The 17,291-nt window shown below is 35.5% G+C and overlaps 2 protein-coding genes across 2 annotated transcripts in view; both read left to right on the plus strand.

Annotated features, from left to right (window-relative positions):
* The first annotated feature begins 55 nt into the window (after positions 1-55).
* On the plus strand, positions 56-10,573 carry LOC121870768 (nucleoplasmin-like protein ANO39). The gene is made up of 5 exons (XM_042372716.1): positions 56-209; positions 3,611-3,714; positions 5,781-5,912; positions 6,264-6,437; positions 10,431-10,573. Exons 1-5 carry the CDS (start codon positions 176-178, stop codon positions 10,452-10,454), a joined length of 468 nt encoding a protein of 155 aa, XP_042228650.1. The 5' UTR covers positions 56-175; the 3' UTR covers positions 10,455-10,573.
* Positions 10,574-16,030: 5,457 nt separating this feature from the next.
* LOC121870770 (rhophilin-2-like) overlaps positions 16,031-17,291 on the plus strand; it is a 129,377-nt gene continuing 128,116 nt past the window's right edge. Inside the window, exon 1 of the mRNA XM_042372717.1 lies at positions 16,031-16,305. Coding sequence (XP_042228651.1) covers positions 16,147-16,305 — 159 coding nt within the window. The 5' untranslated portion in view covers positions 16,031-16,146. The remainder of the gene's footprint in view (positions 16,306-17,291) is intronic.

Raw genomic sequence — 17,291 nt, forward strand, 5'->3', positions numbered from 1 at the left:
GTGTTTACATTAATTTAGATTTTCTAGGCGGTTTCGTTAAAAATATCTCCTTGTGAATTTTAGTACAACAATAATTTTAAACGAATGCGTATGGCGCGTTGTTGATAGTCTTCACCGAGTGGCTGCACGTGTTGTCCAGCCACCACACTCCTTCACTAACAACGTGGGCCAGACGATGCGAGGAGGGATGGAAAAGTCGTATTTTTGGGGTAAGATGATAACTTTTGTTTTGTATTATAATCGAAGAATGGAGCCAAAGCTTTGTTGTGTGTGATTAGGGGTTAAAAGCAGTAGAATGTTAGCCGGCATGAGAGTCTTGGGAGAAGCGTGACGCCGTCGGTTAGTCTTAAATTTGAAAATAATGGCTGTAACTGTCTTAACTTTATCCTGATTTATGTTTATTTGTTATTATTTAGCCCAAAGTGCAGCACAACGCCGTACTGTAGGGTGAATATCACAAGGATTGGAGCAGTAGTGTTTTAATGATGGCTTCACTGGAAATAAGATCATAAGAATGGAGGAAACTGCAGCAGGCCTATTGGCTCATACTGGGCAGTCCCATTTACACCCAACCCCTATCGCTCATATATCCATCCAACCTATGTTTGAAGCTATCCAGCGTATTCGAGTTAATGATGAGGTTTGGTAACTTGTTCCACTCATCCACTACTCTATTTCCAAACCAATGTTTGCCCATCTCACTCCTAACTCTATATTTGTCCGAGTTAAAACTATTGTTACAAGCTCGCTCCTGGTTGGATACTTTTGAGTACCTTTGTTATCTCACCTTTGGTTTACTCTGACTTCCATTTATACACCTCGATCATATTGCCCTTCACTCTATGTCTCTCGAGGGAGTGCAGATTACGGGGTTAGGGTCATCTCGTACCCAAGGTAACTCGTAACCAACTCTCGAGATAAGTCGTACCCAAGATTACTTACACCCAATTCAAGAGATAATCCATACCTATTAGTATATATACCATGCATCTTTGCTTTATCTATGATTACAAAAAAAGATTGTCTAAATCTTGTAGGAAAGTGTAGTGAAATAGGGAAATCTAATGCAGGCTTTAAAATGATTGCATCTCATTACATAAGTATGTTACTCCGTCACACAAACATTGCTCTACAAGGACATATTTCACACCACGTATGTGGTTTAGAGTAACTTTATTGCAATTTGCAGATTTCAGGCTAATAGACTTGGCAGTTTCAATTTATAAACTTGGCGATGCAAATGTTTAAAATGGTTATAAGTCAACAAAATATAGATATGCATAAAACAGATTAATTTTCCAGCTCCAGCCTTTTGTAAACATCAGTTAGTATTCAGTATATAATTCGGGGCTCCTCCCTGGTACTTCCTCCGGTATAACAAACTTGTTCTACGGAGTGGCTGCCATTGTCAGGAATTTCTTCTTCTGACATGTCGACGTCAAGAATGAAATACAGTAGTAATAGGGATATAAAAGAACGAAGAATGGGAATATTGGCCAACACATATACAATTAGTTATTTTATTGTATGTTAATGATACTCTGGTTAGATTTGTTTAAAAGGTCACCACCACACGGAAATGAGACCAGTATGAGTAACGTAAAGACATGATTATGTGTCGCCCAATATTCATGCTCTTCCTATTTAGAGAGAGAGCAGACGTATTTACTCTTAATTTGTTAAAGTTAAGGTCAAATAAACACTTTTTTTAAAATACACATTGCTATTCATATATTAAAATCAACCTTGTCCATGTTTCTATTGTGGATCTACATGATATATATATATGCTGTATATCCTAAATAAGGATAACGGGGATATTTGGAGATGGCATGTAATTGTGTATCCGACTCAACACCCAGTAGAATTCAGAGCAGGTGAGGCCGAGTTGTGGGTCAATTTATAGTACAGGGCATAATTGGATATTTTTTTTTCTTCACACACAAAAACAAGACTGTTTTCTTCTATATCTATATTGCAAGTTGAAAATCAGAAAACTACTAGAAAAATTCTAAGTGGTGGCAGGAAATAGCAAGATTTTGTTACGATAATTTCAGGGAAACATGGGTCAAATTTCTACTGTGACACTTTTCTCGTGAGGTGAAAATCAGGGGGGGGGGAATGTATTATTGCATTTGTTGCCACCAACTGAATCTCGGGAATTTTATCTTTGCAATGAATGACATACAATTCAAAGGAAGTTAAGTAAGGTAAGGGTAACTTAAATAGTATATGTGATTGATAATACAATAATTAGTATTTTACCATTACTTGTACAGTACTTCTATCATATACATAAACATTTGACCAACAAAATTACCCAAAATCCTGTCAGGCTATTTTGCTGTGAGCTGTAATTTAGGCACTGCCTTTACTTAAATCTTTCAAGGATTATTGAATGTAACCATAATCAAGTGACAGACATGAAAGTTGAACTGAGAGAGTTACCTGGAATCAGTAAATATATATGTGAATAAGACCTTTGGATCATTCACTAAACTCGCTGGTGTGAAACTGGCATCAAATCATTTTTAGAAGATATTTTGTTCATGTCATCATTTGTAAATTATTTAATGCCATCGTTTCAAATAGGTAAATAGTGACAATCAGACGCTCTTATTCTCTGGCATTTTTAACATGATTTCAAGTACAGTACGGGTAACTTATAAGAAAAGAATATCTTCACCTGATCATGAGTAAAAACATGAAAATGAATATACTGTAGTAAAAACCCCGTAACTTGGCACATGTGGGGCTGTGGCTATACCGAGTGCAGTAATTTAATTAATCAACATCGGTTATGAGCATAGACAGTATACTGTACAGCATAACAAGGGCCCCTGTACTGTAAGTTGTTCTGACGAACTTAACACTTTTTATGTAACGAGAACATTTCACAGGAACTTAACCACTGTTCATTAGAGGCGCATGTAAACTTATGCTCACGGGCTGCCAAGCAGAGGGCAACTGCTGAGTTCTCGCACATGACTTGGCTACCCCGGAAAATTTCATGTCAAAATATACAGGTATATAATAAAAATAGCAAGCTCCCATTCTTTTGCATTCACCACATAGAATTCAAACTGGTTTAGGGGGAGAGGAAAATATTACTTTGAAATTAATTAAGAGGCAGGAAGTATGCTTGATGTCATGACCTTGGCACCTTTGGTGCTTCTTTAAACTGTCAAAAATAATTATTGATCCTACAAGAATCATAGTTCATTGGTGGATTTAGTATTTATGAAGGTAAGCTTCACAATCTGTGTTCATCAAAATGTCTTTTAAAACATGTAAAGCAAATCTTCTGAAGATTGTTTGGTAGTTAGAATATGTATGTTTGGTTTTTATTACTGTTTTAAAAAATTATTTTGAAAATTCAAAGTTGTTGCTATACAGTACCAATATTTTTAGTAGACTGCACTCATCTGTGGATAAGTACCTTACTGTTCAGGACATGGAGCTATTCTCTGCATGTATGTATTATGGTCAGATGTTTAGTTTACAGTATACTGTACATGTATTTGTACACCTTTCTGGGATGAAATAACTCCTTATCAAAATGTGGAAAGTCTATTTTTTCAGGTTTAATAACTGTCTCCCTCCTACCCAGGTATCACACTTGATGCTGCTCATAGGGAACAAAAATGGGAGGGCACAGCTACTGAGAACACTGTTGACTGCACTGTCACAACCCACACGTTATCAGTAAGACAGGTATGGTGTCCAAATTCTGTCCTGGAGACATTCATTTCTATAGTATAATACAGTATATTATTTCAATGCTGGAAAAGTCCTGGAAAATCTGAAGAACTTTATCATGAAAAACTGAGAAATTCAATATCAGCTTCAGTCTTCCACATACAGTGGTCCCTCGGTTAACAAACACAATTTGTTCCAGAGGGTCGTTCGTTAACTGAATCCATTGTTTCAATGGGATATTGGGTAATTGGTTCCAGCTCACCGAAAAGTACATACAAGTAAAAAAAAATGCAATGAAGTATACTTACTTTGAAGTGTGTATGTAGAAGGTTCCTGGTTGATAATGGTGATGGGAATTAGAAGTAGGGTTGGAGAAGGGAGAAGAGAAGGAAGTGGGGATGAAGGAGAAATCACCTTTCAGGGGACCCATGCTTGATGCAGTCATTTCATCAATAAAATTATAAGGTCATTTGGTGTAATTCAAGATTATTGTATTTAAATTAACACTGCACTGTGCTATACTATATATTATCAATATGTTAACTAACTTTCAGAATGACCAATAATTTCAATGTAAAAATGCAAAAATATTCAACACACCAACAAAATAGATGTTCACTCCAGGGCTGTCGGAATTTCCGAATCTTGTTTACCGAACACGCTGATTGGTTCAACTGCTCGCGTTGTGATTGGTTGCGAGTCCATGACGTAATTACTATTTTATATAATATAATGTCTGGTGAGGGGTAACGAAGATCCCAGATAAAGTAACTATATTAGAGTAGTCCTCATACTCGGTGAATTTCATTGTTCCTGTCATTAGTCTTATAAATTTCTGAATAATAAACACTGCATTATACACCATTCAGAGTGTAATATGAGATCACATTGGAACAGACCGTTGGCTTCCTTGTCTCGACTCTCGATATCGCTTCGTGTGTGACTCAGCAGAATATAATTCTGCTAGAATATCGCTCGTAAAATGTAGGTAAGGTAATTAAATACTTCTAAAATTTATTTGTGTATTCTATATGGTATTTTAGCCATGAAAAAGCATATTTCCTAAAGTCGGTAATTTACCGACTGTCGGAGCAGTGACGTCACGGCTTACCGACTACGTCATCAATTTACCGATTAGCAGACGAAGTAACAGATACGAACCAATCAGCGTGTTCGATAAACAAGAGTCGGAAATTCCGACAGCCCTGGTTCACTCCACTGTCAACAAAGCCCAACTGACACCTGGTGGCTGAGTCAAGCGTCAGATGGGTGCACAAAAAAACTAGTTCCCTGTACTGCATATATTATCAATATGTTAAATTAATGTTCAAATGACTAATAATTTTAATATAACAAATGCAAAAATATTAAAGAGCACAACTTTCTTGATATTTACTCCACTGTAATTTGTGGATAGAGGTCAGTGGTATTATGGCTATGACAGTTTTCAATGTTCTTTATTGAATGCAGTATAGAGTTTTGGGTGTAAAATCATTTCTTTAGAGCTAGTACAGTTATTTGCTTGTATTCCCCCTCCAAGGCTCAATACTTTCATGTTATGTGTATGAGAACCAAGGAGGACATTAGCTGTTTAGGAACTTTAGGTGATGAAATTTGATAACAAAGTTCAGTACATGAGGAACAGATGAAGCGCTCCGGGTGAAAACAAGACAAGTGGCTTAAAATGCATTTATTATATCTATTATATCTACTTCAAAGTTGCTTAACTTTAACTACTGCACAGTGTTTACTATTGTTGCTTGTCAACTCACCAGCTGTGCCTCATATGTACAATAATCTTCCCGTTAGCCGGAACTCTTTGATGGCTGTATTACCGTATAAACCAGGTTGGAAAATTTCTGGGAAAACTCTGTTGTGGGCCTGTGAACAAGTTTCTGTGGATGACAATTAGGTACATTTCCCAGAAAAATTCTGAGAAATCTCTTCAAACCTCTCCATTCTGAGCCAGGGAATATATATTCTGGGAGTTCTAAGAGATTGCATCCTGCTCCAACATGTACCCAACTTTAACAGGATAATTAGATGTGTACAATGACACTAACTTAGATTTTGGATTATAGGTTGTGTTGGGCCCTGATGCTGACAATGTCCCTAATGTGGTAGAACTCGAGGTACTTGGTCATAATGACAAGAAACTCAAGATCCCAATCTGTGTTTCAAAGGCTGGCAGCTCCTATGTAACAAATGTTGAAGTGAGTATTGATGTGCTGTGTCGATTTTTTTCTTTTCTAATCTGAGTTACAAATTGGATCCCAAGAAGAAGCAGCAGCAAGTTAAGTGCCAAAGATGATTTGTATGAGATTAAAATGTTGGCTGAACAGGAACAGAGTGAGAAATGCAGATCTGTAAGTGAAAATGGTCAGACAAAGTGATTTGGGTTTTTAAGTTGGTAAGATATGAATATAATTGTAGAAGGGAAATAATGAAGGAAACAGTGGTGTGAGTATGATGGGAGAGCGAAAAGTTGAGTGGTTTTTAGAGAAGAAATATATCTGTAGGTGAGCTTCATTGTTTTCAGGCAACTCATTATCAGATTGTTACAGGTACTCATAGAAGACCAGGTAGCCACTTTTCACCTGACCAAAGGCTCAGGCCCAGTGTATATCAGTGGTACGCACCAAACAGAAACCAGTGTGATTGGGGAGGATGACATGGATGATTTGGCCGAGGAAGAAGGCGAAGATGATGAGGAGGAGGATGAAGTAGAGGACTCCCCAGTAAGTTCAGAACTTTTTCATATTTATTTTTAAATATTTAAATTTCCCATCGGCAATGTATTTACTTAAGTAGCAATAAGGATTGTATTCTTATCTTGCCAAAAATAAAGAACTTGGGGTCCCTATGGGTCTGTTTTGTACAATTGAATAGATTGAAAAATCAGAAGTTATATGAAACCATAATAAAGTACTAAAAGTGAGAGGGTTGAATATTCATGAATGAATGGAGAGCACAGTATAATAATTTTTGAGGAACTTGCTGCTAATGGGTGAATATGATCAGTGCTCTTTTTCTGGAAGAGGTTTATATTATGGAATAAAATACGTTCAGGCTAAACATCAGAGTGATCTCGTGCAATATGTTCAGAGTAATTTCCTATGATTTCTTGCTATATCAGCCTTCCTTATGAATGCCAGTTCTATTTTACCAAAGAAGTTACTGTTATGGGGCAGGGCATTGCATATGACCTTTGTGGATGCGTTATTGTTGGGTAATTACTACTTTTGATACATTTTACTCGTTTTCATTAAAGGGTAATCTCTTTAACACTTTGGCGGGCCAATGACAAATAAGTCGTCATTGGCATTCTGATAACGAGAATACATCATTGCTGGCAAAAACTCGCATAAAATCGATATATTGCCTGATTTTCATGGTTCATTTCTCCAAAATGCACGTGCCATTGTTTTCCCGTTCTCATCGCACAACTGTGTTGGACATGAGGTATCAGGATAACCGTCCTCGGGTATTATCCACTTGCAGGCAAGGATATCATACATGTCACTATTTATTGCCTGGTTCTCTGCAAATACATATAAAGCAGTGTGGTACTTAATATTTTTCATGGTATACATATATATTTTATTTATATGAATGTATTCCCACTAAACACACACACATATATATATATATATATATATATATATATATATATATATATATATATATATATATATATATATATATATATATATATATATATATATATATATATATATATATATATATATATATATATCCACTCTCACCCACAATTACACACCCACCATGCACTGAGTCAGGCTCATATAAAAGAGCAAGCTCAGCACCCTCTTCAGGAGACAGGAAAGGTCGCCTACATGACATGTTGCATGCTTGCGTCAGATGGTAATTGAAGCACAATCCTGTGATGTGTGGCAGCATTGCTGGGTTGGTAGTTTTGTCAAAACAGTTCTAGAGCTGCTTGAAGCTCTTCTTAAAAATCAAGCTACTTATACAGTATGTACAGTAAAGCTTCAAATAACGACGGTAGTGTGTCTTCCAATATTGCAGTATAAGGTAATCATTGTATCATGAATCACCATTAAATTAAAGCATTCCCAAGTGTGACCTTTTCGAATCTTTTGTGTGGCTTTTTACCCACTATTCCCCAAAAACAATACTGTACAGGGTAAAAGTATTGAAAAATGCAAACTACATTCATTAATTGATGTTTATAAATGCACCTTATTCAATATAAATGAATAATAATATGGTCACACAAGAGGAGATGGGACGCCATTGTTGTTGTCAGTGTTTACAGCCGGGAGTCCGGGACAATGGTTTTACATAAGAAAATAAGACCCTGGTTGTAGCTGTAGTAAAATTAATGAAAAAAAAATACTATTTGTTTTAAGTAATGTTAATAAATGGAACAATAGAAGTAGCTAACCACTAATGACAAAGAAAAAAAAGTGAGATGGGTTGGGAACGCCAAAATATACGTGCGCATTTAAGGAAACGGCTCATTTATCTTATTAAGAATATGTACAAAAGATTCATTATTGTTTATTGCTGTTTATTACATATTTGATTGAATTACACTTTATACAGTGTATATGCGAATTGAACAATACAATTCATTAATAATGCGAATAATATTAAAACACACAAGAGGATAAGAGATGGCATTATTGTCAGTGTTTACACCTGAAACTGAAGAAAATTTGACCCCTGGTTGTTGCTGTAGTAAAATTAATGTAAAAAATTTGTATGTTTCAATTAATATTAATTAATTTACAGTAGAAGTAACCACTGATTTTAAAGAAAAAAGTGAGACTGATAGTGGAACGCTAATGTATACGTGCACACTCAAGGAAACATAGTCATTTATCTTAAGAATATGTACTAAAGATTCATTATTGTTTATTATTGAATTAATGTTTATATAGGGAAATGAACAGTGCAATTAATTAATAATACAGTACATAGAATATTAAAACACAAGAGGAGACAAGACGGCATTGTTTTCGTGAGTGACGATGGTTCTACAAAAGAAACTGAAGAAAATAGACCTTGGTTGTAGCTGTAGTGAACTTAATGTAAAAAACAATTAATACCTGTATGTATGTTTTAAGTAATGTTGTTTAATGTTAATGAATGGAACAATAGAAGTGGCTAACCACTAATAGTAAAGAAATAAAGTGAGACGATTGGGAACGCCAGCGTGTGTACCCGGTAAGTGCGTACATATGAAAACATAGTCATTTTTCTACATATAAGAATATGAAAGCAACACTTATTTACTGTTCATATATGTTTTAAATGATACTTACGAATGTAAAAAAAAATTTATTCTCCAATGGTGGTAAAGTCTAAAACATAAGGACAGCCAATATTGTGTGAGTTTTTACTCAGAACAGGTTCAACTCTGGCTGAAGCTGTAGAATTCCATAAAACTGTAGCTGAAACTGTTACTGAACCTGAAGTTGTTGTTGAAGCTGCTTATGATGCTGAATTTGGTGGTGTAGCTGAGGTTGGTGGTTTAGGCCTTCGAATAATAAAGCTGTCAAAAGAACCTTGCACAGCTGCTTTCTTTTCTCATTGTACATCTTTATGTAGAGGTCATTTGAGTTATTCATGTCCCTGTTAATTTTAATGCACTGTTTATGTGCTTTTGAACCAGTACTACCACCACTTACTCTCTTGCTCATATTGAATAGGGATGCAAAATTGCCATAAGAAACCTGAGAAAGTTTTTCTCCTTTTCCTGTTCAGTTGCGTGAAAACAAAGGGCCCGCCAGCTGCGACTGTTTATACTTGTGATGCTGGCGTCACCACTAACAAGCCTGGTAGTCTCCGTGTGCAAGGCGTGCTTTTTATATATATATATATATATATATATATATATATATATATATATATATATATATATGTGTGTGTGTGTGTGTGTATATATATATATATATATATATATATATATATATATATATATATATATATATATATATATATATATATATATATATATATATAATACCTGTTGGGGTTTAGTTATTATTTATATGAATTTTTTTTCCTTATTTTGTCGTAAATACGAAGAAAATAATGGCATAAATTGACCAGGGTCTTAAATATGAATCGTCGTTAGTAGAAACATCATTATCGGAGGATTTACTGTACTGGTAACATTTCATTGGCACCATCCGACACCTACTGTACTGGTTATCATGGATATATCTTCTTTTTGGGGGGGGGGGATTAGCCCACCCGGACACAGGTCACTGACCCACAATGGGACCTGGGGAGCGAAAATGTAATAATAATTAGTTCAAAGTAAATATAATTTATAATAAATACAAAATTAAAAATAAATAGTAATAATAATAACACTGATAATAATAATATAATAATAATTATACTGTAATAATAATAATAATAAAGAACCATAAAGAAATACAAAATGAAAAAAAGATAGTGAGGAATGATTTATGTATTTTGTGTTGTAAATGGTAAGAGAAACAATTGAGACACTGCAATTGTGTGTAAATGAGGCAGAAAGTCAGATCAACATTTGATTCTTGCATGTACCTGTACAGTGCTGTAGTACTGTGGAAGACCATAAAAGGCAAAGAATTTGTGCTAATGTAGAGGCCACCTTTGATTTTGATAATCAGGAACCTAAATGCATTGTTTATTTATTTTTAGTGTCAAAGTATTTCCCCGGTTAAATATATATATTTTTATCTTTACAGCCAAAGAAGAAGACAAAGAAGTAAAGGAGTATTGAACCATCACAGCTTCACAACATTGCCATGTTTTCTATTACAATATAACTAAAATATAATGAGTCAAGATGTGTGTGTGTGCATGATTGATTAAATAAAAAAAAAGTAAATTGCTTTCCTTATCCCTTCATTACTGATATTAACTATAAAGTGTTAGTTAATGGAAATTTCATGTAATTAATTTAATCTTCATAGTTGTTAACCACAAGTAAGTGCAGTAGTTGTATTCTGTCAAATGGATCTACAAGTTGGGAGAATGGAAGATGGTTGAGTGCAGTGCCTCCTTGTGTACTGAGAGTACTGTACAATGTGTTAGATCCACACTATAATGGATTATCCTAAGTAGTACTGTACAGTATGGATGTGTGGGTGTCTGACGGGTCATCACACTGACTGCACAACCTATAAATGATGTGGTCAGTTGAACTAAGATTAACAAACTATAATCAGGGTGTATGAACAAGTACTCTAATATAATTTTATGCAAGTTAAGTAATTTGTCGGTGCAAGTGTAATGTTCATAGTGGACTTTGCACTTCAATAGGTATGTGGATTTTGCAAGATTGGTATTGTTGGTTGTACTTAGATTTGGCAGAATCAAGAACATTTTGAAAAAGTTCTGGAAGAACATTCCTATTACAAAATGCAGCCATTCTCCCATAATGCTCTCAAAAGTTAGTTTTAGTGGGATTATTGTCATTAAATAAGTAAATACAGTATGAATAAATTGCAGGTCCAAAAATTTTCATTTGTCCTGCAGCAAGGAGTGCTGATGAAATAATAAGACATTATGAAGTGGCTATAAGATAGAAATATGATCAAGGGCCTTCAAGTAAGAACTGTGTCTCAAACTCACTGTGGGATGTGTGCAGTACTCTGTAGCTTCATCACTCCACACAGCTCATCAACACTACAGACAGCTCTAATTATGCTACAGTACAACGAAAGTTGAATATACAGTCAGTTCTGCTATAACGCGATAGTTGTGTTTTGTAAAACATCGTGTTATAGAAATTTGCTTAATAGAAATAACGGCTTATGGAGAAAATAGGGTTAGGTGCGGATTACTACTCGAAATCGAAAAAATTTTAGTAGTTAGCCTAACACAAAGGATAGCACAGTCTAAATAAATGTTACATTCATATCTAATAATGAAATCATACAGTAAATGTAACACTTTACCTTGAAAAAATATGAATATAACTTGATGGGGGAGAAGGGTGATTTTGAGGTTGATAACATCGAGCTTCTCTTCAAGGGTTATAGCCTTTCTTTTACGATCACCAGAACGCTTCTTGGAGATATTCTTCTTTACCATATTCACAGTTAATACCACAAAATTGGAGAAATAGTAAGCAAATATCGCGTTACAGCAAACAAGCGTTCGCGTTATACAAATATCGTTCCTCTATTCATAAATCGCATTAGAGCCAATTCGCGTTGTCAAAACACACGTTATAGCAGAACTCACTGTAAGTACTGTACATTCTTCTGGTATTTTTCTTATATTGATTAACCCATTTATAAGGTGACAATGGATTTAAAAATTTTTTTTTTTTAAATATGCTCATGGGGGGTTCGGTGGGTCTTGTGACGCCCAGGGTCTAAGGGTTAAGGAATATTGTTAAAAAGCCAGTGTCAATGTCTCTCCAAAACAATTCTTGATGACCCCTAACAGTGCCAACATCAGCTTTTATATCATCATAAATCTACAACTGACCCCTAGCCTGTACTCACATCAACAATACCTGTACGTATAGAAAAAAAATCAATCGTAAGTACATGTAAATGCAACGCAGGCATTGAGTTGACAATTACAAAAAACCCTCCTATGTGATCTAACCCAGATCTGGTAACAACACTCGTCATCCCCAAGCCCCTCTTCAAATTTGGTCACCTCCATAGACAATACAGTTTTAATGTCAACACATACACTGTTAGAAAAGTCCCTGTGCATTTGTAATAGTAATAAACAAGTTAGTTACAAGTTGCATTAGTTGTTCCTTGTTATATACCTTATTCTACTTGCAGTAAATATTGGGAATGGTGTCCACTTCCAACATTTACTGTGATCATTTCAAATATTTACTAAGAAGAAGGTAAATATTTTTTATTATTATAGCAGGTGCATAGGGACTTTTAACACCCTGTTCATTTACAATGACCATCACACCAACTAAGTGACGACAAAGAGAGAACCTCATGGTGGTTACTCAACCATAATCAAGACCATTAGTGGCATCATTGAGACCTGCAACCCTTTGGCCCCCAAAGCGTGTGTGCACACACCATGGCAGCACGTCAGTGAAGTTGTCAAATCCTCCAGTTTCCTTCTCCACCTCCTCTGCCGACTCAAATCCCTTGAAGTTCCTGCACCTGAGCTCCTCAGTGTTTACTCAACATTCATACTTCCCAAGCTCACCTATGCCTCCCCTACCTGGTCTTCCTCCCTAAATGCCACACAACGTAAACACCTAGAAAAAGTGCAAAAGAGGGCTTGCAAGATTATTCTCCCCTTCCTACTCCACATATCAAGAAGCGCTCAACACACTGACTATCACCACGACCTCATCTGCAAATTTGGTAAGAAGCTTTTGCACCATCTTCGACACCGGCTCCTACTACCACCTGAGATCCCTAGCCCAAGAATTGCTGTTCGACACCACAACCGCATCCAGCCCATACGTGCACGAACTGATCGCTATAAGAACAGTCCAGTCCCAACTGTTGTAAAAATTATCAATAACTTGTAATAAACCAGTGTATTCACTCCCAGTAAATCCTACTTCTTGCACTGTCACTATGTTGAAATGCCCTGTAGTTTGAGCTTTTCCCCATCTAGTTACTATACAAGTATATCTTATTTGTATCACTTATGTTACTTGTATATTATTTGTAAATCGAAACCCATTCCCCAATTATGTAACTGTATATTTTCAGCCTTCTGGCTGCTATGCTCCTTCAATAAACCGTTAATTCTAATTATTATATATGTGTATGGATGACCACCACCTGCCATCCACTCCTCAACGGGGATAAAAATGTTAGATAAGACCTTTGACACAGTGGATCATGAAATACTGTGAAAAACTACATGTTCTTACCACTAGATTGATGATGGTGCCCATTTAGTGCCAGGTCAAAGATCCAAATGATAGAGCTAACAAGTTATGTAAATAATGGTTCCCCAACAACAAATTATCCCTTCAATTTGAAGCAATATTACAGTGTATGGACTAATGTGAAATTCAAGAGTGAATTTATTGTATTGTTTGATAATGATTCCATCTTAATTGCAACCTTCGTGAAATACCTTAGTTTAACTTTATTGTAGATCATTTAGTACAGTACTGTAATGCTATATTTTTTATTAAAGTGCAGTTTAAACCTAAAATGAAAAAGTACAGTGCATACTCAAGGAAACCACAGTGAGTGATTTTTCTGTATGTATATATATATATATATATATATATATATATATATATATATATATATATGCAAAACCACCTGTAAACTTGTAGTGATATCAATTAATAAATATATACCTAGTTGCTCATTTAAGTACCTACAAGTGATATACATACAGTACTGTATTTATATTTACTCTACATATACAGACACCGAGCGAATTAGTCAGGCATTTAAACTTTGAGGACCAGAATATAAATACATCTGAATGTGTTATCTATCTTTGTGACACTATTATAATATATACTGCAGATTGAACTTTTACTTGTACAGTAAAGTATTTGTAATTCATACCCATAATTTATTTTTATTGTATATATGATGAATTCCTAATAAAAATAAATAAATTATATGAAATGTTGTCTCTCTAACTTGTAATATACTTCCAGAACCGTGAGGCAATGTTCGTGGCTCCGTTCAAATTCGGCGGGCTAGAGAGCATGGCCGTGTTACCTCGGAAATGAAGCGACCAAATCCTGTCTTGCCATTGGATAATCGAGTTCATCAGCATGAGTAGGTAGCCAATCAAAATCAAGTATGTATGTAATAAAATAACCAGCGACCGCTGTTTCGCGCCGATAGGGAAGAGTTATGGTAGGTGATAATTTCGTTGTCTTTATAGATTTTTATGCGGAATAACTATAATTTCTCTATATCCACAGGGAAGTGAATGATTCAGGTAAAAGATAAAGTACATACATATAGCTGACAGTATTGTTTTGTGGGATAAAAGTATACTGATAAATTACGTCTGTGTCTCACCCATATTCTATAGCCCAAGGACTATATTTAAACTTCTTGTTTATTTGCCACAAATTAAACAAAACTATAACTATATTTCACACAAAGATTACAACTAAATTTAATAGAAAATATATTTACAGTTCACAATAAAACCTTCTTAAACTCTACGAAACGATTCAAGAAACTATTGCATATTTTATAATAAAAATTATTATGAAAAGTATAAATAATAGCAATTGGGTGCTAGTCGATACAGGCTAGCTATAACCCTTTCGTTCTCCACCCTAAAAAAGGTGTCTAATTCCTTACACAGCTTCAAAATTTCACATTGAGGAAATAATTATGTAGAACCTCTGCAACTGTACATCGATCAACTCCATCTTGCCTGCTAAAACATAAACAAACACCGACTGATTAGATTTTATCTTTTAATATTTTTCATTGAAATATCATATGAAACTTATTTCCTGGACTATTCTCTGATAAAACAGCTGTAATGAGGATTATCATAGCTTGGAAGGAATACTGTATGCTGTTTATGGAATCAAGAAATATATTCGCTTTGTCGGGGTTTATTCTATTACAGGCCCTCCGACACAAGATGAAGGGTTATTGTTTTTGAGTATCACTACAGACAGGACTTACAACCTCTATGAACGATTTACAGAGTTAACTGGGAGATATAATATAACAAATACTTCTGAGTATCCTGCCCTGGATAACGACGCAAATTGCCATTATAATTGCCAACGACTTGCCTATAATAATTACCAGATACTTAACGGAAAAAAAGATAAAGGATACCCGTACAAATGAGAAAAAAAATAATATAATATAACCTCCAGCTTGCAGTCTAGCGATGCTAAAGTCTTGCATTTATTGATCAACAGTTATTTATAAACACTTTCTTAGGAGTGACGCGCAAGATGTCTTCGTACTTTAGCCTGGTTGAATTATGCTCTACCTAAGCATACTAATGCGGTACTCATAAGTGGTTATGTATTGATGCAAAGAGCTGCAACTGAAAAAAAAAATAACAACGGTTGCAGTTAATATTTGGTGGTGTGTTGTCAACTCCTCGTCATGATCGTTGCAGGTGTACCTGGGATTACCTGAAGGTGCGGTGGTGCCACATCTACAACCGGTACCCATAGTTATTCGTTTTCCAACAGTGTACACTTATATCTGTTTTGTAAACGAATATCAGCATTCAATTTGGTAATGCATAGATCTTTTATATAGGCATAACATAAATATTTGCTGAGTTATAACGATTAATTATGTACAACCGTGACAAGGGTTTATAAAGGTTCCTGCGAGCAACGCGAACCAACACCCGCCAGTTTGGGTTAGTCTCTGGAAGTGGTAGGGTGTCGATCTTTTCTCCGCCGTGTTTCTTCAGTGAAACTACATACTTATTTGAACATAACCAAAATTATATTACTTTTTCCGACTTTGAGTGTTATTCAAAATGTCTTCCACAGTGAGTGATTTACAAGATAAGATCAAATCGAATTTGTTTGTGAGTATAAGGAGAAAGAAAGAGAAGTTGGAGACATGTAGCCTGGAAAGAAAGACGGAGAAGAAAAAGGCAGACGAGAACTACTTCACCTTGAGGCGACAGCGATGGGTAAGTTATTGTTTCTTGTTTTTGTGAAAACAATTTTGAGCTGTCACGTGAGTGTAAAGTATGGGCACAATGCAAGTTATATAACGTGTATGTCTCTTAATAAATTTAATTGAGTTCTATTATTTTACATGTTTGCTAAGGAGTTCTATTATTTCATGCTTTATTGTAAGTTAATAATATATGTAATGCTCAGTTTCCTGCATTTTTATTAGAATAAATATGAGTCGGAATCACGAAGGTTCATAGAAGTTATGCATATTCCTCGCTACGAAATGTAAGATTGGTGCAAAAAAATCAAAATGACGTCCAAAATTAGCAGCAGTGTAACATTTAGACTCTACAGCCATATACAATCACTAAGTAGCTATTGAAAGGTTGAATTTAAGTCAAGAATAATTTGTAAAGGTTTCTACACTGAATTCTACCTTATAAATAAATAGTTTGGATGGATACTTCACTTCTTCATTTATGGCGTGGGAACCTTTGTGTATCGGTTAATGGGCTCCAGGTTTATTAGGATTAGCATGTTTATATTCGCACTATAATCAAAATAACGCATTTCCACTTCATTTTATTGGTACTTCTTAACTTAGCCAAAAAAAAAATGCGTTGGACCACCTTAGGAATACCACCCCCTTCCCCCCTCCGTGTTCTCCGAAGATTCCCCACCCAATCCGCTCAGGTCAGGTCATCTAATTGCTGTGTCAGGTCAGGTTAAGGTCACACAGCACACGCCCACTTGTCCTGACCTCCCCTGAAGATTCTCCACCTCTGCCCGCTCCACCTGAAGAAGCTTTCCCAGACAGCTAGGGAGGGGGAATCAGGTGATCAAACACCTTTATTGACTCACGATTAGGAATTAAAGTACGAACCTTTCAAACTCTAGATACGTGAAGTGGGGTGAGAACATTTCCAGACTTGGAGCCTCGTGCACTGAACTTTCCGCGTAACGAGTTGTGGGAAAGCATTTATTTTGGTACATCCTA

This window comes from Homarus americanus, unplaced genomic scaffold, assembly GCF_018991925.1.
Source record: "Homarus americanus isolate GMGI-L3 unplaced genomic scaffold, GMGI_Hamer_2.0 scaffold49310, whole genome shotgun sequence".
Classification (NCBI taxonomy): domain Eukaryota; kingdom Metazoa; phylum Arthropoda; class Malacostraca; order Decapoda; family Nephropidae; genus Homarus; species Homarus americanus.

Coding starts and splice junctions, on each gene's coding strand:
- LOC121870768 (XM_042372716.1), top strand. CDS start 176: ATGCGAGGAGGGATGGAAAAGTCGTATTTTTGGG. Junction 5,913..6,263: donor CCTATGTAACAAATGTTGAA/GTGAGTATTGAT, acceptor AGATTGTTACAG/GTACTCATAGAAGACCAGGT. Junction 6,438..10,430: donor ATGAAGTAGAGGACTCCCCA/GTAAGTTCAGAA, acceptor TTATCTTTACAG/CCAAAGAAGAAGACAAAGAA.